Below are 25,511 nucleotides of genomic sequence, written 5' to 3'. Positions count from 1 at the left end.
AGCAGTAGCAAAGTTAAAGAGAGTCTATGTAACTTTTGAAATAATAAAATAACACATAAGCTTACTTCAGTACACTCAGTGCTTTTACTGCTATAGCCTTTCTTGGTCTGACCAAGTATGACCAGTAGCTAATGGTGGCTAAAATTAATCAACTTTAGATTGATATTACTGGGTAACTGGATAGCTTCAGTCCCTCGTATGTCTCCAAAAACACTGAATCCTACACCTCCCATAATGCATCTCGCTATCATCTTTATTTTTTACTCTATTGCGAGAGACCTTAAATTTCTGATTGTTTACATTGCTTTATTCCTGTAATTTTACAATATTTTGGATATATTTCTCTCTAGAATAAAAAACAAGGCAGATAAAAACAAAAAAAATCTTTCTTTTGATCCTCCTTGATTAGTGAATACCCGCATCTTTCAAAAGCCATGCTCCCTTTTTGTAAGACAGTCTCACTGTTAAAAATCTGTAGTCTCCAAGCTAAAGCTAAGATAACCCTGATGTCATTATTAAGGGTTATTTTCTCAGACTAAGGAATGTTCTATCCATAGCCATGAAGACATTTTACAACCATTTTCACAGGCTAAGTAGTCCTTCAGCAGGGTCAGTAATGTGGTCTTGATGTGTAAAATTGGTGGAGTGCTCCTTTATACTGTTAATCACATCCTGCAATATGAAAATTGCTAATGGAACTAACAATATCTGGAACTAAAAGTGTCAAGTTTGCCCTAGGAGTGGTGCTCGAGGGAAGGTCAAAGAGTCAATAAAATCATAAGGGAGGCATGTATTTTTAGATTCCTTGTGTACAATCGGACACTTCGGCCCAAGAGAACATTTAGAACAGAGAAAGAGTCGGCAGGGTCATTAAAATCATTAGGAATCGTTCTCTGCAGTGCATGAATTTCAACACATTTTATGGAAATCTGGCAGGCGGACGAGCACTGCCAACCTTAAGACTTTCTGCTAGCAAGAAAAGATGAAAAGATGTAACACATGTCTGGTGTAGGTCAATCACATGTGTAATTCTGGTTTCAGCTAAATTCTGTGTGTAATTGTGTTTTTCTCTCTGCAGGATCCTCAGTTACAACTCTTTGCGCTGTATCCCTCCTCTGGCACTGGGCGGCTTACGCTCTCTGAGACTGCTGTAAGCTGACACACACACACACACACACACACACACACGCACACACACACATACTTGTAACTGCCCAAAACCACATTACTGTCGTCCCCGTGCTTTATTACAACAGGCCAGCATCTGTTTTTGGACTTTAAACGTTCCTCTGTTGTTGAGCTTAATGAGACTCGCTGTCTGTCAGAATCATTGTGGTCTCTGAGTCTTTGCAGTTTTTCACCGTTTTTGATCCTGTGTTCGTCTTTACAGCTCTCTCCATGGCAACGACATCTCTGAGCTGCAGCAGGGCATCTTCAGCGACGTGGCCTCCTTGTCTCACCTGTAAGAACTCAGACATACATGTAGCACACGCACATCTACATATATAAAGACAGCACCAACCGACCGTAATGGACAGCAGGGTCCGTCTTCAGTGACAGAATGGGGTCAGCGTGTGTGTGTGTGTGTGTGTGTGCGTGTGTGTGTGATGCATGTTCATTACGCTGCCTTTATGACTCCGGTCAGATAGAGTCCAGTTCTCAGAGAGTCAGTGGTTTCAAGTGGCTGCATGGTGGATTGAATTAGCTGGAGAGATCCATCGTTTCCCATGGCTTTATTGATCTGAGGCGCGTGTGTGTGTGAGAGAGAGAGAGTCTGCATATACAGTATAATCATCTTCAGTCAAGCATGACCCATGTGAGTCAATCTGAGGATCTACTTTAAGTGTGGAAGGAGGAGGAGGAGGAGGAGGAGAGAGGGAACAAGAAGATGAAGACGAGAGGGAGGGAGAGACCAAAAGAGTGGAGGAGGGTGAAGGAGAGATGACAGAGGGCAGGAGGAGTTGAAGAGAGGAGGGAGAAAGTGTTATTTATTTTTCTCTTCTGAAGTGTGACATCATTGCTGAAATAAGATCCTGCTAAGTCTATCAGGAAAATGAACCAGGGTTTACAATAATGTTCTATAACTAATTGCACCGCTGAGACTCTATTTGTTGGTGGAGTGTGATGGTGTATCACCATATTACCAGAGAAATCCAGCATTTTATGACTTTATAAAGCAAATACAGGGCATCTGCACCAAAAATTACATGTTCTGTATTCAGTAACAATTAAAAAAAGGCTAAAGAATGTAATTTCTATACATTACACCCAACATAAGAGCAATGGGACTGGAAAACAAAATCATATGCAAAAAATAAAAAACTAAATATAAATCTTGCATACAGATATTACCTTTTTGTGCAGATTGTGTTTCTCTGGTGATTAGATTTTATTATATAGAAGGTTTTTTAATCAGCCTAAGTCCTTATAGTTTTCGCCATCATTCCAATTGATTATGATAATATTTTACTCAGGAATACGACGCCATCATTACAACAACAGAGCAGGAACATCACACATGTTAACAAACATCCTGTTTCAGCAGATTATCTAAACCACATATTTGGATGTGAAATGAAATGTAAGAGCATCTGAAATGTTCATCATTGAAATATAAAGACTGTTTTACACAGCAAGCACAGTATAGTATGTTTTTGTTTTCCTTCTTTTTTTTGCCCTGCCACCTCCCCATCACTTTGAAGGACAAACTTTATTAATTGTGATTTACTTGTATTTAACATTAAGAGCAAGAAAAGAAGAAATAATAATGCAGTATCAACAGAAAACAGATATTTCTTAATAATGCAAAAGGCAATTCCTTAATGAATGAATGACTTAGAAAGGAAATTAAGTTTTTATAGATGAATACAGAGAATCTCAGCACAATCAGTCTATTAGTGTCCTCTAACAAGCCAGTGAGGTGTAGCACAGTATGTCAAAGTTGAACCAGAAAGTCAGTCTGCAAAATCTGAGTAGTAATTTTAACATTAGCCTCAATATTCTCAAAACATGTTTAATAAAACAACTTATGTGATCATCTGACTGCTAATGTTCTTTGCAATGCTCGTTTTACTTATAAAAAAAAACAACACAAGTGACAAACAAAACTAGGACAATAAGACCAGTGTTGTAAAAGCTGTACTTTTCCTTTAAAGTGCACCTTGTTTGCCTCTAATGGAACGTCTCTGTGTGAATCCGCTTTACCAGACAGGCTTTGGTTGTGGACAAGACTATAATCAGACACACCTGTCAGTGAGCCTATGTGATCCAGATGTGGTGATGTGACATTCTAGTGAAAGACAGGATGTGTTTTCCTCCTCATGACTTGTTCCAGAGCAGCTATAGATGGAGTTTAATCGACTGAGGAGAATTGAACAGACTCTCATGTGACTCTGAGATACCTTGACCTTGTTCTGTGTGTGTCAGTGTGTGTGTGTGTGTGTGTGTGTGTGTGTGTGTGTGTGTGTGTGTGTGTGTGCATGTCTTATGTGATGAGCAGTAATTGATCCCACCTTTGTCTCTGATAATTTTATCAAGCGAATAAATTGACCTGGTCTAAATGAATATTATTAGCTCCTTGATCGTGTGTGTGTGTGTGTGTGTGTGTGTGTGTGTGTCAGTCACTGCCTGTACGTGAGCACAGCTGTAAGGAGTGAGAGCTCCACCATGTGGCTTTGAAAATAAATGCAAAAAATGTTAATGCAGATCAATGAACAGTCTTTCTTTCTTCACCGTTTCCTACATTTTTTACCTTTTTAATTTGTTTCATCCTTCTTTTCTCTTTTGCCATCTTTCCCCGATTTAATGTGTCTCTATCATTCTTTCCTCTCTTGTTTCATTCCTTTCTTACCTCTTGTCTCACTTAATTCCTCCTCATATATTTTTGTTCTAAAGTCCAATCCCTCACTTCCTTTCTGTCCCTCCTTTCTTCCCTCTTGCCCTCTTTAATTTGCTATTATTCTCTTATCATTCCCTTACAACTTACCTCATCTATTTTTCCCCCTTTCCTACCTTCCCTAATTTGTTTTTGTTTCCTTTTTCTTCCTTCACCCTTTCCCTTTCTTTCCTACCTCTCATTTATTTACTTCTCTCCTCTCGTCTTCCTCCAAAATTTAATTTCATCCTTTGTTCTTTTGAGATTCTCTTCTTCTGTCAGTGAGCTGACTCTTTGTCTGGTCATTCTTTTTTTTTTTTAATCAGAGCGATTGGAGCCAACCCTCTCTACTGCGACTGTCGTCTGCTCTGGCTGTCAGACTGGGTGAAGAGCGGCTATAAAGAGCCCGGAATCGCCCGCTGTGCCGGCCCCGGCGGCATGGAGGGCAAGCTGCTGCTTACCACGCCCGCTGACAAGTTCCAGTGTCTGGGTAAGCTGCCAGAAAGCTACAATAACATAGAAATAAAACCTTCAAACTATACATGAAACAAAATCTCTTCAGTAGATTCATGTCTCACACTGATGAGCTTGTATTTTGTTTCTCTTTAAAAATATTTAACTTTTAAAACGCTGATAAAACACGAAACTAAAGTGACCTGATGTACCATATAAAACCTATTTATTTACGCCAATACTGATATTATCTGTGGCCTTTCAGTGGTTTGTGATGAATATAAAGCTAATTAGAAATTTTAATCCTGTGCGTCTGTCATCTAATTTGCTAAAATGATCTAAGCGAGCAAACACCTACATACTGATGCTTCCTAATAGATAAAAGGACGCCTTTTACTCTGCGTGACCCTCATCAGGAGATGGCTGCTTTCACTCCTACACACCTGTCACAGTTAGAGACATTGTAGCGCACAATGTCTTTAACTGTCAAGTAAAAATCCACAGAAAATTACCTGATAGATATGACTTGCCTCATTAAATTTTGCTAAATCATATCAGACATCATCTGAAAATACTGCGGTTTGAGTCTATTTTGGAATAACTCCAGGTTTTTGCTTTTTAAAAAACAGCGCTCTATTTTAAGAGTGCGATCACAAAGACTGTATATACAGTGCTAGGTAATCTTAGCCTACTTGCTGCTTTCATTCATACAGCTACAATGCAATTGGTTCAATAAAAAAACACCTTATTTTGCTGGTTGATTTAGTTTGTTTTAAATAAATGTCTCATAAATTTGCTTCCAATTAAACTTAGTCATTTACATTTGTTTTGTTTACTTACTTATTGAGTCTCCCGTACTCAATTTAACCAAAACAATGCATGTTTGACCTTTGAAATACATATGTATTTCACCTAAAATCACTCTCTACACCTTAATTATACATAGGTTACCATAGACTGATACCAATATTAATATTTGAGAGTATCAAAATATTCTTTTGTAATATAAATGCATAATCTAAACAAATATCTTTGTTAAAGATCCCTTAAATTATTTATTAAAGAGTTGTGACTAAGATATGTTCTGATTGGGACTGTTTTACAGTTGAAGTTTGTCAATGCTCTTTGGTGGACAAACTATGTTACGGTGACACTGCACCTAAATAGCTCAAACATTTCTATACTTACACTTCTTGTTACTTTACAGCCAACATACACTTTATAAATGCTTATTCGTAATATCTGCGATAAGCTAAAATCAGCTGACAATGTCAGCCATGCAGTTATATCAGTCAGGCTTTAATCTGCATTCAATTTCTTGTGTGACTTCGATTGGCTGCACCAGTGATGATGTAGGTGTGTGATAATACAGGGAGTGATTATTAATTTAGTGTTTTATATATGTATGTGCTTAGGCATTGGCTGCAAGTCTTTTTTTCTGTTGATTAAAAAGCTTAATTAATCCACAGTGAATTAAGGTTGTGAAATTATTAAAGAAAACCAAGAGAGGTGAATAATTACAATAGGTTCTGTAATAACAGCTAAAAACACATGATCTAGAGTTAAAATTCAGTTTAAACGTAACACCAGTGCAAAGCAAACAGGGCCTAATGTCGCTAAGCTCAAGGGTTTGATCCCACTCTCTCCATGGTGTAAAGATAGTGTGAACTTTCCATTAGTGACTGTTTTATCAGACCTTGTGTGCATTACCACAGGCGCTAATTGTTGTATTTTTAAACATCAAAATACTGTAGCGCTGTAAAAATTCATCATGATAGCTCGCTGTAATTAGTGTTTCCCCACATCTCCTATGAAGCCTTCTGCAAACAGGATGCAGCTTCCTCCTCACGTCACAGAGCTCCACATGTTTTCTGTTTTTGCCTTAAATGAAGAGGATTAAAATGATCCTCATCCATTTATTATGAGTTTGACACACAGTAGCTGCTAATGTATTGCTGGTGGATGTTCATATGAACATCCAAGACACAGTAAAGATATATTTCAATTGATTATTCAGTTCTGACAGCCATCTTCCTGGCTTTGACCAATCAACTGTGGTCACTTTGATTGGTCAGTCAAGTAGAAAAAGTGTCACAGTGATGATACAAGTTACCACAGCTCAAAACCAATTACAATTATTTATTTTATTTGATATTTATTTAATCAGGCAGAGATTAAGATCTCTCTCCAAGAGGGAGTTGAGAACAAAAAACATTCATCAAACATTCCAGACAAGAAGAAACAACACAACTACACAATAAACAAGGAATTAATAAGAATCATAAAAAAACATCAGATAATAAAACTGTAAATTCTCCATGGGGAATGTAAGTTTGTTTTAAAAGGTGCATCGTATCTGAAACCAGTTCTGCGAGCATTAGTGCGAACATGAGGGATATCTAAGTTTAAGTAGTTACTGGATCATGTGCTGTAGATTTACAGACAGTTGAACTTTATAGATGAATAACATGAGATGTTTGGTCATTAGATGTCTGTGAGGAAGTCCAACCAACCTTATGATACAGACAACAATGATGAGTACAAACTTTGTTATTAGTGATAAAGAGTAATGCACTAACATATGATATGACTGCTGCAGTGTTGATGGGACAGCATGATAATACAGAATATCTCTGTAATCAAGGACAGACATGAAGGTTGAATGCACATTAGTCTTACGGTTGGAGGGTTTGACATAGTTTGATTTTTAATTTTTGGGTCAAATGTCGAATATGAATCTTGAATGATAGTTTGCTGTCAAGCCAAATTCCATTTCAAAGTATTTGTTTGACTCAGCAAGAGAAGTATGGGTGCCATTTAAAGTTTTAATGACAGGGTGGTAAGAGTCACCAGTGGAGGTGGAGAATACCATCTACTTTGTCTTTTCTGCATTTTAATACTAGTCTGTGATTGAGTAGTGATAATTAGAATGCATCAAAGGCAGACTGAAGACGAGTCAGGGTCTGAGCTGAGGTGGAGCCTGGAGCGTATACAATTGTATCATCTGCAAATTATATAACTTAATGACTATACAACACCTCCATGTAACATCTACAGTGATGTCAACCTTCAGTTAACAGCTTTGATATGACATACTGTACAGTATCCCACTCGTCACTTGGCAGCATTGTCATTGTTCATTGTTAATATCGTTATTTAATCATTATTAAAGATAAAAATTACTTATGTTAAAAGATAAATCCATGTGAAGTATTATGAACATTAAAGCCCTAATTAGTCAATTAACATAATTATTACAAAAACTACAATAACAACTTCCTTTGTGCAATGTCTAGATGGGACTTTAAAGGTACCTTGTGGAATTTTTGACCTCCAGTAGTGCCATAGAGCAGTTTTTGTATGAGTTGGTCCCCGTTTTGTTTCTCTAATGCACGTGCAAGTGATGCAATACGGATCCTTGCCAATGGTTTTACACAATTCCAGCGACAGACAGGCAGAGGTATGAGACGCAGCAGTGCGACAGCAAAGACAAAGAGTAAACATGGATGTCAACAATGCAAGATTTGAAATGACATACATTTGAAAATCCATTTTTAAAAATACATAAGTGTAGGTGCAGTGCATTTTGTTGAATAACACTGTATGTAAATATAACTTTAGTTCATTTACAAGAAAACTTCCTGGACTGTATGAACATGGCAGATAAAAAATTCTTCCATTATGTTGGAAACTAAACAACAAATAACTTGTATAGCATAGAGTATCTAATTAATATATAAAATGTAATATGTTATTACATGTTACAACAATATTTCTTAGAATAAAAAGAGGGATAGAATGGGCAAAATACACTGTAAAAATAATTTGCAACATTGTTCTCTCAAAGGTCATTATTTTATATTTTTTATAGATATTCCCCCATAAAATACCCAGCATTTTTCAAAAAGGAAAGAAAATACCAAATGCTCCCACACTGCCTCTCCCTTGCACTGGTATCTGCTTATATGTCATTTGTGTGTTATCAGGACATATTTCCGCAGGTTTTTCTCCTCTGCATGTATTGCATGCCTGTCAGTCTCCTTGGTGCCTGACTGATGTTTCCTCAAAACCCCCCTGCAGTCTGACTGTGAAGTGAATGACACTTTGTCAGTCAGTCAGTCAGATTCAGTCTCTCCCACAACCTATCCTCATCTTTCAGCCCGAACCAAAATCATGTCAAAACATAAGTAAAGACAATCAAAAATCAATCAAAAATATCTATCATTAAGTGAGACGAAAAAATGGGATGAAAACACAAATGAGCTAAAGATGACGTGCCACAGACTCTTAAAGTAAAAACGTAAAACTACTTTGTGTGCAAATGTTTTTTTTTCTCTTTAAATCCGGCTTTCACCCTGATTATGTATGATTGATTCATCTGATCCAATTTTAACAGAATCTTAAAATCTAAATAAAAACAAATTTAAACACAGATTTCCCAGATTTAAGAAACAATAACGTGACCTGGGGGTTATTATACTAAAGAAATAAAATGAAATGATTGCATCCAAGCTGTTTCAGCCACCGGGTATAACATGCAATTTTCTTCGGAGCTGTGTCTGTTGCCTGTTAGAGACGACTGAGAGTCTGAGATCTGACGCAGTGACACACAATGTAAAAAGACATTTTCAGGTATCACCTTCCTGGAAGTGATCTTGTTTGTTTAGCGTCATCACACTATTGTCTTGATAATGATTCAGTGACGTTGAGAGCTTTAACGGGCCTGTATGTCTGTGTGTGTGTTTGTGTGTGTGTGTGTGTGTTGTCAGGTCCCGTGGAGGCTTCTGTCCAGGCCAAATGCAGCCCGTGTGTGTCCTCTCCCTGCCAGAACCAGGGCGTCTGCCAAGTACACCACACACAACCGTACACCTGCACCTGCAAGGCTGGATTCACGGTATATATGTGTGTGTGTTTATGTGTGTGTCGTGTGCTGCAGAGAGGCTTGCGTGATCTGGTTAGTGAGTCTGTCTGTTTTTGTTGGCACCTTGTGACATCTAATCAAAATGTTTCCTCCCTTGCACACACACACACAACAACAATCCATTTACACACTCACAGCTGAGTGTTTAACACCACTGATCCGATATTCAATGTGTTTGCATGTTACAAGTGATTATTTTGAGCCCACATCTGTCTCTGATAATCCCATCAAATTATTCATTTGGTCTGCTCGTCAAAAATATGTTCTGTTTTTGATGTTTATTTCAGGGTAAATTCTGTGAGACTCCAGTTGATGCTTGTGTCAGTAATCCCTGCACCAACGGAGGCACCTGTCTCAGCGATGAACAGACCAGAGGATTCAGGTAACAAAAGTCTTCAGAATTATGTAGCATGGACAAAAAGATGGACAAAATAACAGTAACGACTTTCAATGCAACTCACTATCTTTGCCCTGCAGTATTATTTAATATCCAGACATTCAACCTGCCTGCACAAAAACTGATAACCGTTAAACCTTGAACAACAAAAGGAAACAAATTTAGGACAGCCAGCGAACAAGGTTAGCCAGGTTGTTGCTTTTTTAGCACATTTCAATTATTTTGGTTTGGTTTTGGCTGAATGTTATTTTTTTCCTGCTAGGATTTCAGCCATGCTAGCAGTGTGGCTCTCTCTGGTCCTGTCTGAAATACTCATACTTTTCATTATTTAGAACTTCCAGCAAAATATGCCGTACATTTTTCTGGTTATAATCATAAAACCTCTTAGTTTTGACAAGAAAATGTATTTAATTATTGCAAAATACCTTTCTCCTTATGAGTTTTCTCATAATTCTTTACCCTCAGTTGTACAATGGGATGAAAGCTAAAGTGGCATGCTAACAATTAGCATGTCTGTATGTTACATTTATATGCTAACTGTCAGTGTCTTACCATGCTAACTGTAAACATGCTAACACGCTATCATAAACATACCCACATACTAAATATTACTTGTCAGCATATTAACAATTAACATGCAATTATATGATACGATTAGCTTGGATAAATACAGTTTGGAGATATGAATACAATACGAGTATGCTAACATATACTTTTTTTTAAATTGTATTAATTTATTTAACAAGGTCCATACAGATAAGTATTTTTTACATACAGATAAGTGATGCAACAGATGTAATATATACAGGGTGTCTAGTTGAAGCTCATTTGCAGCACCTGTTCCTGGTTAGGCTTTTAAAATTACAATCAATCATACTGTACATGTATTTTTCCTGAGTTGACAGAAACATGAGAATATCAGTGTCTAAACAAACTGCTCTTAGATTAAACTGCTGTCAAACACCTTGATTTTTGCTGTGTTTGAAAACATTAAGTGCTAATAAAGCCAGCTGTTTAACAGCTAATGAGTTTGCATGTCATAGTGTAATGAACTGCATATGCATATTAATTCCTTTTAGTTACGAATATCATAATGTATTATTTTTAGTATTTTATATTTAATTTTCCCTCGTTGCTGTGTTTTTATTTGTGTAGCTGTGCGTGTGCGTTTGGTTTCCACGGCACTTTCTGTGAGGTGAACGTGGACGACTGTCAGGATCACGGGTGTGAGAACGGCGCCACCTGTGTGGACGGTGTGGGCAACTACACGTGTTTGTGTTCTCCACACTACACAGGTATAACGTCAGCGTATTGGCCCGGGACTGCCTCACTTTACCTCCTCTTTCCATTTTATGATTTGATAAAATTGTTACTAATAAACACTAATGATAAAAGTTACAAATACAGGACAAAACACAAATTTTAGCTTTAAAAATCTTCTTGTTCTCTCTCTCTCAGGTCTGTTTTGTGAGGAAGAGGAGGGTGTGTGCTCTCCAGGTAGAAACCCCTGTCAGCACCAGTCCACCTGCATCAGCAGTCCTACCGGCCCCAGGTGAGCACACACACACACACACACACATACACACACTCGTCATCAACGCCAGGCTCAGCAAAGTTTAAGATCCCAGATGAGATTAAAAATACAAACATACACAGATAAACACAAAGGTGAGTTATGCTGAGGTCTGTGTTGACTCCCTAAAATCCTGCACTATGTGTCAAGTAGTCCTGTATGTGCTTGTGTTTGTGTGTTGCAGGTGTGTGTGTATCCCCGGCTGGGTGGGGCCAGACTGCGGTATAGATTATAACGAGTGTGTTGATCATCGCTGTCAGAACGGAGCTCAGTGCGTCGACCATCTGGACGGCTACAGCTGCGTCTGTCCACAGGGATACAGGTACTGGGAACGCTAGGAATACTGTTGACACAGGGGACAGTGGGAACTTTGGGAACACTGGAAATGAGGGACACAGTTTCTTTATCGGTCGAAGGTACAGGAAACTTGATTTAGAATCGTGTTTTCTAGACAAACTAAATTAATATATTCTATAGTTTTTTCAGATTTTTGTTCATATAAGTGCAGCCACCAATGGATGCTGTGACAGTGTCCAGTTCACCTAACATGCATGTCTTTGGACTGTGGAAGAAAACCCGGCAGACACAGGCTGAATAAGCAAACTCCTCATAGAAAGAACCTGTAAACTACTATAGGACTGACTTGCTGTAAGGCAACAGAGCAAACCATCAAACTGGGGCTGCAACTATTTTCATGATAGACTAATCTGCTGATTATGTTCCCTATTTATAATAATAATAATAATAATAATAAACTTTATTTATATAGCACCTTTCAAAACACAGTTACACAGTCCCCTAAAATAAAAACAGAATACATAATACATAAAGACATAAAAAGGAAACTAAAAAGGGGGGTTTAAAAGTGATTTAAAATACGAAACAGGGTTTGCAACCCTGATCTCCTCAGGCAGGTCATTCTGAAGTCTAGGAACACTGACTGCAAAGGCTTTATCACCTTTGTGTCTCCATCTGGACCTTGGAGCAACAAGGAACGACACATCCGAGGATCTCAGGCAGCAGGAAGATACATAAGGCAATAAAAGATCTGATAAATAATTTGGGTGAGGCCTCTCTGGGATTTGTAAGTAATCAATAAAATCTGAAAATCAACTCTAAAAGCAACAGGTAGCCAGTGTAGAGAAGCCAGTGATCATCAATGTGATCATTGTTGTGGAAATCTTTAGATAATGGTTATCTTATGCAAGAAGATTCATTTGACATTTGATTAAGGAGACAGACAATCAAAGTGCCGTCCTGACACAATGAATGCTACTCCAAAAGGAAAACTCATTCCTAGTAAAACTTTTAGAGAAGAATTTGCTTCTCAGCCTTGGCTCTGCACAAAACATAACACCCTGAAGAGAGGTACAGCTATTTAATTATCAAAATAGTTGTTGATTAATTTTCTATCAATCGATTCATCAACTAATCATTGCGGCTATACACCAAACAGCCATGCAGCTCTGTCTAATACATTTATGACTTAGACACACTGAAAATGTCTCAGTTCTGGTTAAAATGTGTTAAGAGGTAGGTGAATAATCTGATACTGGCAATGAATACTCAGGTTGTAGATAGTAATATACCAATGTGAAACACTGAATTTGCTTGTTTTAGTCAGTTATCCACTAATATGCATTTTTTACAAACCTCCTAGAATAATATGATAAAAATCTACACAAAGAATGTTGATGCATGAATGCCTGCACACTTATAGTTTAGAGGTGATGTGTAGTTATAGATGTGTGTTATCTTAGAAGAATGATCCTAATCAGATCCACACAGTGAGGTACGAAGATTTAAAAACATTTTTTAAAAGAAAGGAAAACAGGTATTGGATTGTTACTCATTAGTACCCTGAGTTTGTGTATCAGAATTGTAACGGGAGGGAAAAACTGGGATCAGTGCATCTCTTGTTCTGAACTAATCAGACTATTGTAGCGCATGTAAAAATGTTCTATAATATCTTGCTTTAACCTGATCGGCAGCTTCAGAATGAACTAATTTCTTGTGCGCAGGTAAACATGAGCTCTCTCTCTCTTTCCTCTCAGTGGTGAGTTCTGTGAGGTGGCCCTTCCTCCTCCGTCACCCTGCCAGCTTGCTCAGTGTCAGAACGGCGCCCCCTGTGTGGAGAAGACAGGCACCGCGGTCTGTCAGTGTCTGCCGGGCTTCGAGGGTGAGAGCTGTGAGAAGCTGGTCAGTGTCAACTTTGTCGACAGAGATTCTTACGTTCAACTACAAGATGTCAAGAACTGGCCTCAAGCCAACATCACGCTGCAGGTGAGGACACACACACTGACAGACACACGCGCACGTGCACAGATACACATAAGGCTGCATCTAGAGACATCATACTGTAGGTGACAAACATTGTAGAATAACTGGAATCAAGTATCAGAAGTGGCAGACTCTGACTCTGACTACTGTGTGCTTTTTTCAGGTGTCAACAGCAGAGGAAAACGGTATTTTGCTTTATAACGGAGACAATGAGCCAATCGCTGTGGAGCTACATCAGGGTCATGTCAGGGTCACCTACGACCCTGGTAACCAGCCTGCCACTGCTATCTATAGGTACACACACACACATATATACACACACTTAGCTCTATCTTACTCTGATTTCTTTGACATCATAATTTTTCCTTTCTCTCATTCTCTACTTTTCCTTTCCTGCTAACCAGTGTTTACTAGTGTTTACTTCTTCTTCTACATATTTAAGTCTAACCGGAATCTGCCTGCAACAAAAAGTCTTACTGTCAATGCAAATTGCATAAAGCTTTATTGGCTGTCCAAGATTATACAGAATATCGATGGCCGAAGAGCAAAACCTCCTATCTGAAAAATGCACTTATTTGAGAAAACACATAATAAAAATACATAACACACTGTTTTTGGACTATATTATGTGGTATTGTTTATGGTATGTTTGTATGGTTATTACAGTATTGTTAACACATAATATAGTAATATAGTCCAAAAACAGTGTATTATGTATTGGGTTTTTTTCAGTTTTCTCAAAAAAGTGCATTTTTCGGATAGGAGGTTTTGCTCTTCGGCCATCGATATACATAATGAAATGTTATTTTCCAAAGCATGTTTTTGTACTTTTTGAGTTGCACAAGTTCCAGTTTTACTCGAGCCCCGGGATAAGTGTGAATTTTATGCTCAATTTGGAACATTTTCATGCTCAGAATATGCTTAATGTGTAGGTGAAGTAAAGAAAATTGCAGTGTAAAACCTGATTTTCATCCAGATTTTTGTATTATTGACATGTTGATCTGCTTTTTTGAGCTGTTTTTTTAATGCACAGAATGAACACTTGATAAATTCTTAGTGGAATAATGACTCCTTTACAGGTAGGTATTAAACACACACCAGGGGCCTCGTATTGTAACTGTTGCATACGCACAAAACAGGGCTTGAAAGATACGTATGTCACTTCCCACAAAAAAAGTTGGAATTTATAAAAACAAACTTGACAGAAGAACATTTTGTACATTTTGGAGACCGGGGAAACTGGCCATGCAGATGATGAGGTGGTGAATTGAAGCCAGATTATATAATGATTCCTCTCACACATTTAATTTCACTTAATATCAAACTTATAGATCCACTTTATCATAAATGTTCAGGCCATTCCATAAGCACATAATTTCAATTTTAAAAGATATAAGCCAACTCAAATCTTAACCAATTACATCTGTGATTTATTATCGAACTAATAATGCAATATTGAGCGTTATGCGCTGTCTCACCATCACATTTCCCAACCCCCCAGAGCACAGAGGAGAGGGTCGGGCTGTATGCTACTCACACTCGCTGTCAGTTGGCGAGCGGCGCCGCAGCTGCTGAAATGCCAGGATGATGCCAGGATGTGGCAGGTGGCAGGATTCTGGAAAGTCTGGCTTGCTTTTCCCCCGATATTTAGTGTGAATATACTGATTCCTTTTCACCTCAACCACATGAACTAACCGAGGAAATGATCATCATTAGTTGTAGAAATCCAACATGAGATCAAATAACTTTAAAGAATTGCAGAACAGAGCGCTTATATTATAGATTTTTAATATCTTCTATTACTGTGCATATACAGTAGCCTATGATTTTAGTTTTCATATCGTTTTTGTGTGTAAAACAGCTGCTGTGAACACGACTGTGCTGTTAAGGCCCAAAGAGCACACTGGAGACACACTATGCTTTGTCCAGTCACCTCACCAGCACATCTTCACCACCTGCACTCATATATATTGGACTGTGTACATTAGAGAAACACCTGTATACTGGATTTTGGAGTAAATATAAATGAATACAGTGTTGTATTTTAGATATTGAGTGTGTGGTCTCATCAGTCATGTATGTGTCAATGATGCTTAACAAATACCAAGCAGTGTGCTTCAATGTCCCCGTGCTTCCACTAGTCCATATACGTCTTAGCATCTACCTCCGTGTCTGACCACTTCGTTTTGTTTGTTGCACCGGCTGTATTAACAACTGCTGCAGCCGTCAGCCTCTCAAACTTTCTTCTGTTACTGCTGCTGTTCTCCGCAGGAACAACATGTACATCAATATTCAATATATTTTATCATTGCCAATTTATGGTTACTTGTGGAAGTGCAGGGGTTGGGGTATGAGGCTCGTCCATGTGCGTATATTTTCAAGTTGATTGTGATTGATAAAGGGGAAAATGCACACATTGATGCGTGTGCTTTTGGTATGGATCTTTATAAATGAGGCCCCAGGTCCTTTACAAAGACCCTTGTGGTTAAAGCTTTGGAAATAAATTCTTCTTTTAGATTATTTTTTGGCATTTTTCAAAATTTGACAGCTTTAAAAGTGCAGAGCAACAGGAAACAGGGGTAGAGAGACAACAAAACAACAAAGCTGGAAGCTCCTCAGCTGGAATTGAACCAGGGATGTTGCGGTTGTGTGATGTTCGTCTTAACGAGGCGCCGGTAACCAGCACTACACGTTTAACACTGTTCTTAACCATGTGACTCCAGCCAGCAGCCACAGGATAATTACGTGTTCTCATCCTCAGATTTTGAAAAGCTGAGTGTTCGTCAAGCTAAGCAATCCACTGGACTCCCGTCAGACCCTCAGCAGCCTCTTAGCTCGCTGTAGCCCAGCAACGCCGCTCAGAGCACGGTAGTGCATGATCTGTGCTGTTGCCGAGGGAGAGTCCTGCAGTGTTTGGGAAGGTGGACAGATGACACTGGCCGTGTGGGTATTCTGGTTTAATCACAGACTCAGTGAAAGGACACTTAAGGATGAGTGTCCACTTGATCATTTGTCGAGTGCTTAAATGTTTGGATGGTTCACTGTAAAGGAGGAGGCTCGGCCAGACAACGGCCTGACACACACACACACACACACACACACACACACACACACACACACACACACACACACACACACACACACACACACACACACACAGAGGATATTTGTTGGATAAGCAGCAGCAGAGTACATTGGAATCATGACGAATCATCTGATGGAAGAAATTAAATTTGATGTTAGTTTTTGGCACTAAATGCTTCAGATATATTTTGTTGATGCCAAAAATGCACCGAGGTTTGACATAACTGAACATCTTTTTTTAAAATTTCTATTCATAAGTCTACAAAGGTACCTTTCAGTGCTAAATGCTGTTTTTACAGGGAGTGCTGCTATGTATTAAGACAACACTTTTCTTTCAGTGGATGTGTAACTGTGAGGCAGCTGCAGGTGAAGGGACAAAACAGGGTAACGTCTGACTATCTGTGAGCCCTGTGATGGAAACATTTCCTTGCTACTTGCCCAGTGCATGCTGGGATAAGCTCTACCCCTAATGGTGAATGTAATAAAAAACATGTTCATTACATCCTTTACGGACAGCACTGAGACGGTGAACGATGGGCGTTTCCACACGGTAGAGCTGGTGACCTTTAACCGGATGGTGAACCTGTCTGTGGACGGAGGAGAGCCCACGACCCTGGACAGTCAGGGGCGCAGCCAGCTGGTGACGGGGGACGGCCCTCTGTATGTGGGAGGTAAGAGCAGGGAGGCAGCGGAGGGGACTAGAAGTTAAGGCATCTTTTAGGAATTTAATTGAATTCTGATTGTTTGCCTCTGCAGGTATGCCCGAGGAGGTGATGCCCGCATCTCTGGGTCTCTCCGCTCAGACTCTCAACATGTCAAGTTTCCACGGCTGCATCAGGAACCTGTACATCAATCACGAGCTGCAGGACTTCACCCGTAGCCACATGAAACCGGGGGTGGTGCCGGGTTGCCAGGCTTGCCGCAAACTCTACTGCTTGCACGGCATCTGCCAACCCAATGCTGCACAGGTAGGAAGGCAGACAGCAGGACAGGTGGAGAGACAAAAGATTAATGACACACCGTCACCCAGCAGGGAGTTTCACATTGTTTAGATGTTTATAGAGATGTGAAAAGCCATACATACAAATACAGCTAGTCATCCAACAATCAGGAGACAAATATGTTTATTAATTTGAAACAGTGGTAAACACATTTTTATACACATTTTTCCCTCTCACTGTCTCATTTTGCAATAACTGAATTCTTCTTTAGATCGTCCCTGAACTTCCACCCAACATCACAACCTGTTCTCTTGTTTGTTTTCCTGTTTATCTTTGCTGTAATGTCTCAATGAACTTTCGTCAATGATTTATAAAGTATCAGAATAATATTTATGAAATGAAGAACACATGAATGTTATTCTATTTTGTAATGCATCTCATAGAAAGCAATTATAGTATTTTAAGTTTTCTACCGTGAGTGCTCTTCATTCTTATACAACTTAAGTTGTTGTTGCAAAAGTAGGAACATTTTCAGGGACACAGAATAAACAGGACAGAGAATGAGAAGGTTAATCTTGTTAAGGTGATTATGTTTTATTTTTATTTTGCATGTTTGCACAGTTACTCAGGTTTTATTGTTTATTCTGATGTTTTTTTTTTTCTTTTTGTAGTCTGCTGCGGTTGAACAAATCTAAAAGGTTTCACAAGTGCTGAACATGTTTCAGTCTTTATTTGTAAAAAAAAAAAAATCATTCAATTTACTTTAAATAATCTACTCAGGATTATTTATTTTTCATTATTAGTCACAGTTAGGTGAGTTTTGTGACTTGTTGTTGCCAAGAGTAAACATGTTGTCTTTCACAGGGACCTCAGTGTCACTGCCAGTCAGGTTGGACAGGACAACACTGTGACCAGCCGATAACAGGAGGCCTTCCTGGAGCGGATGTTGTCACCACGGCAACCGGTGTCAACCCCTGTGAAGGCAGCAAGTGAGTGTGTCATGTTGAATCGTGCGCTTTATGCTGAAATGTGTCTGCTCTCCAAACATCGCCCCTCATTATATTAATTTAAAAGAATCTCTCTGTTGTCGTCCAGGTGTGTAAAGGGCGTGTGCGTGGCGTTGGACACACAGACATACCGTTGCGACTGCGAGGACGGATACCGCGGTGCGCTGTGTAACCTGCAGGGGGAGCCGGCGGGCTCGTGTCAGCAGCTACGGTGTCTGCACGGTCAGTGTGAGGAGACAGAGGACGGAGAACGCTGCGTCTGTGAGCAGGGATACACTGGAGAGAGCTGTGATATAGGTGAGGAGGGATATTCAATATAATCAATATGATTCATATATGTTGAAAATGTCGTTTTTTTTCTACAAACCATAACTTATTCCATCAGAATAATTTGCAAGGTGCAATAATCATGTAAAAATCCCACACAGTGCGGCTTTAATTTCATACAAATCAATGCATGACTAATTATTTCAGCGCTAATTGATTCTGTAGTCAAGGTTTTCCTGCAGCATTTTATTTTACAGAGTGCTTCCAATAACCAATTTCCTAGGGGACACGGTGGTAGTCTTTGGAGAAACTGGAACAAAACGGCTGGTAAAGATTTTTCTCCATTGAGAAACTATAATAAAATGGAATTTTAGTATTTCACCACCAGTATATCTGTACATGTTAGAAAAATATGTGGAAACAGTGAGAAACATTAAAGAGTCAGTTCACCAAAATAAAAGAAAAAACATATTTTTCTACTTAAGAGGGATTTATAGAGGTACTTTTAAGGGTCATGGCGTCGCTTTTAAGCCTACCCATGTAGCTGCTGTTTGCCTCCCCAGAAATATAACTACATTTGGGGCAACAGAGATTTCACTTGAAGATGGAAAGAGCTGTGATTGATCAGCTTGGACGTCCAGCAGCTGAGTAATTAAGACGTATACCATAATAACTGCTATGTTTGATTCCTGCCGGAGACCCTTGCTGCATGTCGTTCCTCTTTCTGTCTCTCTTCCTGTTTGTATCTATTCTATCTCTTCCATCACATAAAGTCAAAATGCAAAAAAAAACAAACAAACAAGAATATTGTTGATAGTGAAGACACCACTGAGGAAGTTGAATATCTTCACTTATCTCCACTGCAAACCGACAGCCCGTCAGCGAATGTAAGAATATAAACAACACATGACATTAGTCTCATATTTTATAATGAGACAAGAAAAAAAAATCTTCTCATCATCTCTCTATATCACAAATTAAATGACAGAATGTAAACACAGTTCCTATGAGAAATATAATTAAAGGCTGATACAGCCTGATCTTTAACAACATCCATCTTGTGTTGCAGTGCTGCTATTAACCTGTGAAATCCGTTGATGAACTATAAATCTAAACCAACACCGTCGGGGATCTTCAGTAGGACTGTTGGTTACCCCTCTGTGTCAAGTATAAATCCAGCTTTACTCTTAATGACCCAGAATAATTCACAGACCTTGTTGTCAGCTTTTTTTTATAGGAACCATTTTCTGCTGTAAGAAGTGATGGGAATCTTTCACACTGAGGTCTGTCTTTTATTCGGGACATTATTTCTGGGGAGATGTGGCTGACAGCTTTTCAAATGCCGTGTTTGTGATGTTTTGAGCACCACAAATACAGTTCTTCGTCATATTGGGGTGGAGGAAGACTCAGCAGCAGCTGAAACTTCAGGAAATGAAACTGAAATTATTACTATAACTAGATGGCACTGAGGGTGTTTTCATACCTGCCTTGTTTAGTCTGGTTTAATTGGCCTCTAGTTCGTTTTCCCCATTAGTGCGATTTTGGCAGATCTGAACTCGGGTGCCGACCAAAACAACTGTACCGAGACTCTTTGAGGTCTGATCCAACAACAAGGCTGCAAGTCTGAGCTAATCTGCTCTCGTAGCCTGGTGCGCTCTGCATGCTGGGATACGAATGAGTGGCAGCTAGCTGGAGAATAAATCAAGATTTGACCTGAACTAACAACGAAGTACGTTGCATTTGGCCAGAGAACCTCCTTCCTGTGTTTACGTTCTTGCTCCTGCCCGAGACACAATTAACCAATGAGCAGAGAGAACATTCTCATGTGACTCTCTGTGTGAAAAGAAACTGAACCATTGGGACCACGTTTACCAACTCATGAACTGATTTGAACCAGAGCAAACAAACTAGAGGTTTGAAAAAGTCAGTTGACCCTTTAACCCTGTGTGTCCCCGCCTTCAGAGTCCCTGTGTCGAGGTGAGCCGGTGAGGGATTACCACCGGCTGCAGCGCGGCACCGTCCTCTGCCAGACGTCCAAGTCTTTCTCCTGGGTGGAATGTCAAGGCCGGTGCCAGGCGGGAACCGAGCCGGGCGTCACCGCCGCCTCCTGCTGCGCTCCTCTGAGGGTCCGACGCCGGCGACTCACCTTCGAATGTGACGACGGGACCTCGTTTACGCAGGATGTGGAGAAACCTGTGGAGTGTGGCTGCAAGGAGTGTGTGTAGTACTGCGGATGTGATGGTGCGCACATACACACATGCAGACACACACACACACATCCAAACACACACACACACCAAGAGGTACACACACTGTAGGGACTCTATCACTGATGAACGGACATTTTTGATGTTTGTTTTGTGTTTTTTTTGCGCATAGCCGCAGTTTTGTAACATAAGACAGTTCTTCCCTCTCGAGACATGAAATCAACAAGTCAACCTCATCGTCATCTTCCTCTTCTTCACCTGCAGCAGGAGAACCTGTGCACTAACTACCTAACTCCAGCTCATTATTAATCCTCGTGTGTTGAAAAGCCTCCGAATGCCTTCTGGTTTCTGATGTGTGGCTGGTTAAGTGCTGCTCTTCACTCCCTCACAGCTGCGACAGCCGGCGTTGACTTGTCGCAGGAAATAAAAAGGTACTAATTAATCGGGAGGTGGGTGGGGGGGACTCTGATATGAAATGAAAGGTTTCACAGTCAAATTTGTTAAAAATCACTTAAGAATTAAGTTTTAATCAGCGATGTGAAGATCTCACCTCTTCATGTGCAGGTATTTCTTCAGTCTGGTAAAGCAGAGAGCTGCTGGTGGATTAAAACTTTGTAAAGTGTTTTTTTGCTGCAGACAAAAATGTTGTTTCTCTAAAAAAAAAAAAAAAAGCTCTTCATGTTTCACCTACACTCACAAGGGTTTAAGCACCAAGTGTTTAGTTTGCTCTTTTGTGCTGTGAGTGACAGGAGTAACAAAATAAGTGCAGTAGATTTTTATGTGCTGATCTGACAGTGACCAGGAAGGTGGAATCGGTTTTTGGTTGGTTGGACCGCAACAATGAAGCCAGACCTATAAACACAAAAGTCAGTGACTGAGTGACTGTCACCATTTCCTGTATCTGTCGATTCAAATTCAAAGCATTTCATACACAGTCCAGCCATATACCGGGTTTTGACCTAGTCTTGTTCAACATGAGGCTTCTGACCAGTCACCTCAATGTTACTGGTGACCTTCCTCACAGTTCTGATCCTCTATCTGTTAGCAATGTCGCAGAATTTTGTGAAATGAGCAATGTTTTGGACAGCAGTTAAATGGGAAAAACCCAAACCGTCCAACAGCAACACAACAGACACCAAAGAAAGCACTACAGGAATAATAACTGTCTTCTCATAGCGAGCGGAAGCTCTAGATAACATCGCTGACAACTCAAGGTTCAGAAATATGAATAAAGGCTATAACTAGTAGGTTGTGTTTATCATGATAATTTATTCATTGGGTTTACTTTGCTTGCTAAATGAAGTGATGTGTATTCCTGTTCCTCCCGCGCAATAAAAACAAAACAGCATAAATTTGATACAATATTTTGTAAATTAAACACTGGCAAGTTCAATAAATTGATGGAGATTCTGGCTTTAGAGATGTCTCACAATATAATTTATAACATTAATCCCGTTCATTGGATTTAAGTCCAAAAGAGTCACCCAATTGTAAAAAATCTGATGCTGGTAAATGTTTGTTTAAATCAGTAGTTTCTGTAAAATCCGCCTATATTTCATATCAGATTTGGTTGACAAATTAAACGTATAAACTGTATCTATAACTTAAACTTTTCAATGATGTCTGTCTCAACTGTATGTAGAGGGAGGAAATGAATTACAGATAGTTATAGAGTCTTTAAAGGAAAATTATTTCAGTGTCAAACATTCTTGCTGACAGTCGAGTCTGGTTGGATTTAAAGACATAACGCTCATTTCACAAAATTCTGTGAGATCAGACTGAACTAATGTGCAGCAGACGTCTGTGGGGTGTTAACATGTTGCATATTAAATCCGATTAATCATAAATAAGCTGCTATCTTGGAGAAAAATCAGTCCCTCGTTGGTAATTACAAGAACTTCCAGACGTTTCTGTAGAGGAGCATGACTTCCACTTGTTAACACAGGTGGCAAAAGATGGCAGCGAGGTGGTGAAAAAAAAAAAAACAATCCAGATATATTCATACTAATGATCAGAACATCTGCTGCACTCAGATAACAAATAATTCAGTTTATGTTCATAAATAAAAACTGACGTTGGAAACGAGTTGTCACCCTGTTCCACTTCCTCCAAGATGACATGAACACAGCTTAAAGGTCAAAGGTGACGGGGTTCACGGGGGACAGCGGAAGGGGTCGTGACACGTTCCCATCGCCTCTCAGTAGATGCCCTTTCTCCCAGTTTACACTGTGAGGGGGGAGGGTGGGAGTGCTTGTATGTGTGTGTTTCTTGTTCTTCTTGTACTTCTATCTTTGTGAGGACCTGCGGACCTTGAGAGTGAGGACGTTTTGGCTGGTCCTCACTTCTACAAAGGGCTGTTTTAAGGGTTTATTGTAGCATTTCTGTGTGGTAATACAGTTTAAGAGCAGTCTGTACTGCATTACCTCACAACAATTATGTTACTTTGACAAAAAAATTTGACTTGATGTTCACTGTGATGGATTCTACAACTCCAGCAAATTTCAAGACTCTGTTAATTGATTTTTTAGCCTTGCTAGCAGCATCGCTCACCAGCTAGCCTAAAGCTAACTGTGTCTGTTTACCATTTGGTGCTGAGCAGGTGTTGTGAAGTGGCTTTTTAGACCCGCTGCGGTCAAAAAATGACGCTATGAGAGCGCTGAGAGGGAACCGAAACAGTAAAGTTGCAGCCGGACAGCTAAACAATGAGCTGAATGCATTATGTCAACGAGGGTCCTCACAAGTATAAAAATACAAATGTGTGTTTGTCATTCTAAGACGCTTCCAACGACAAGACGCCGTCCCTGACAATGAGCTTCATTATACGACGATGCAGTTGTGTTCGCTCGGATCAAACGCTTCCTCTCCGATTTGTCAGAAGAGCCAGTGAACGCATCATACAAATGCCACACAGAAAAAAAATGTAGCTTTTATATATGATGACATGTTATTTATATGGATGTGAAACTAAAAATAAAGGTGCGTAATATTAAGTTTTAACATGTTTTAATTTGTTTTTTTAGCCTTTTGAGTTTTTTTTCATAAAGAGTCATGTCATGGATCAGAATTTAACTAATGTAGCTTTTATTATTGTTATTATAATTGCAATACTTCAACACACAGTAACAGCCTAACAGATTGTAATATATATTATAAGCTTATAATGCATTTGATTTTGTCATAGTATTTTTATATGTTGAAGAGGATGTTGTCACTGTATCATCTCTGTAGACTGTAGAGAAATCTTTGTTTTCAGTTGCCAAAAAAAAAAAAAAAAAAAAAAAAATGTTTCCGAGCTGGCGTCATTTCATGGGAATTTTACAAAAAAGAAAAAAATATCAGATAGTGTTTCAGATCATGTTGTCTCACCTGAGAGCAGACAAAAAGTAGTGCTTCTTTTTTTCCTATTTATTTAAATAAAGAGCTGTTTCCCCTTCATTGTTCGTTTCTTTTTTTTTTTCCTTCTCTCTTCAACCTTGACTCTGGCTCTGGTTCTCTTGTTGTTGTTTCTCTGACCTTTGACCTCATTGTGTCACGGCTGTCTACCGTTCACGCTGAGTCGATGGGCGATGGCATGGAGACAGAGGAGAAGAGAGAGAGAGAGAGAGAGACTGGCGGAGAGAATGAAAGAAAGAAAAAGAGAGAGAGAGATGGTGGGGGTGGGAAGAGTGAATGAAAAGAGGAGGAAAGGTTGATGATGAGGAGGATGGGAAGCCAGTTTTTTTTTTTAATAAGGAAGATGGTGAGAGCAGAAAACGATGGAGGGCAAAGTAAGAAGGGATTGAGTAAAAGGAGGAAAGAGAGAAAGAGGGATGTCCCATAGGGAGCGGGGGGAGGGGGGGGGGGATGGGGGGGTGGCAGCGCTCTTGAGACTGAGGCTGTTTAATGAAACAGTGATTTATGCGTCCCCTCGTAACCATAAAACATAATATATACCCCCATTGGCTTTGACAGAGTCCCTCCTCCCCCCACACAGAAACACACACCCTCCCAGTCTGCTCTCCAGTGAAAACTGGCTGCATCTCTCCATCCCACCCCACCTCCACCTCTACAGCCCATCTAACTGGACTCCTACTCCCCCCTCAAACCCTTTTTTCACCACCATTTTTACCCCTTCCCCCCTCTCTCCTCTCCTCTGTGTCTTTAAAAGAGGATAAAATCATAGCAGCAGCACCTTCCCAACCCCCCAATTCCAATAAAGCCTCTCCACATCTTCTCACACTGACGATCTGCTGCACACAAAGGACACAAAAAAAAAAAACGATACACACTGCAATGAAAGCACGGCAGACTGATTGACAGCTGCGTGAACAGAGACGATTGATCATACATAGAATAACTGAGGTGTGTGTCTCCAAACTGGATAAACAATATCTCCAATTTGGCAAAATAAAAAATACATCATCAGCCAGTATGTGCAGAAAATATAGATGGTTAATCCGGGGAGAATGTTACACTGTTGCAAGTATGTTGGCCAAACAGACCAAAAGTATATCTGACACTAACGAAT

At 39.6% G+C, this 25,511-nt stretch overlaps 1 protein-coding gene across 1 annotated transcript in view; it reads left to right on the top strand.

Annotated features, from left to right (window-relative positions):
* Positions 1-23,620, top strand: part of LOC122973464 (slit homolog 1 protein-like) — an 80,181-nt gene extending 56,561 nt beyond the window's left edge. The window contains exons 24-38 of the mRNA XM_044341018.1: positions 1,079-1,150; positions 1,391-1,462; positions 4,201-4,364; positions 9,097-9,221; positions 9,536-9,630; positions 10,801-10,940; positions 11,104-11,197; positions 11,403-11,540; positions 13,273-13,501; positions 13,662-13,792; positions 17,099-17,253; positions 17,339-17,550; positions 18,388-18,512; positions 18,619-18,827; positions 20,760-23,620. Of these exons, the coding sequence (XP_044196953.1) occupies positions 1,079-1,150; positions 1,391-1,462; positions 4,201-4,364; positions 9,097-9,221; positions 9,536-9,630; positions 10,801-10,940; positions 11,104-11,197; positions 11,403-11,540; positions 13,273-13,501; positions 13,662-13,792; positions 17,099-17,253; positions 17,339-17,550; positions 18,388-18,512; positions 18,619-18,827; positions 20,760-21,022 (2,224 nt within the window). The 3' untranslated portion in view covers positions 21,023-23,620. The remainder of the gene's footprint in view (positions 1-1,078; positions 1,151-1,390; positions 1,463-4,200; positions 4,365-9,096; positions 9,222-9,535; positions 9,631-10,800; positions 10,941-11,103; positions 11,198-11,402; positions 11,541-13,272; positions 13,502-13,661; positions 13,793-17,098; positions 17,254-17,338; positions 17,551-18,387; positions 18,513-18,618; positions 18,828-20,759) is intronic.
* The last annotated feature ends 1,891 nt before the right edge of the window (positions 23,621-25,511 follow it).

This window comes from Thunnus albacares, chromosome 3 (assembly GCF_914725855.1).
Source record: "Thunnus albacares chromosome 3, fThuAlb1.1, whole genome shotgun sequence".
In the NCBI taxonomy this organism is placed as follows: domain Eukaryota; kingdom Metazoa; phylum Chordata; class Actinopteri; order Scombriformes; family Scombridae; genus Thunnus; species Thunnus albacares.
Note: the sequence above shows the minus strand (reverse complement) of the source record. Positions and strands in the feature narration are given on the sequence as shown.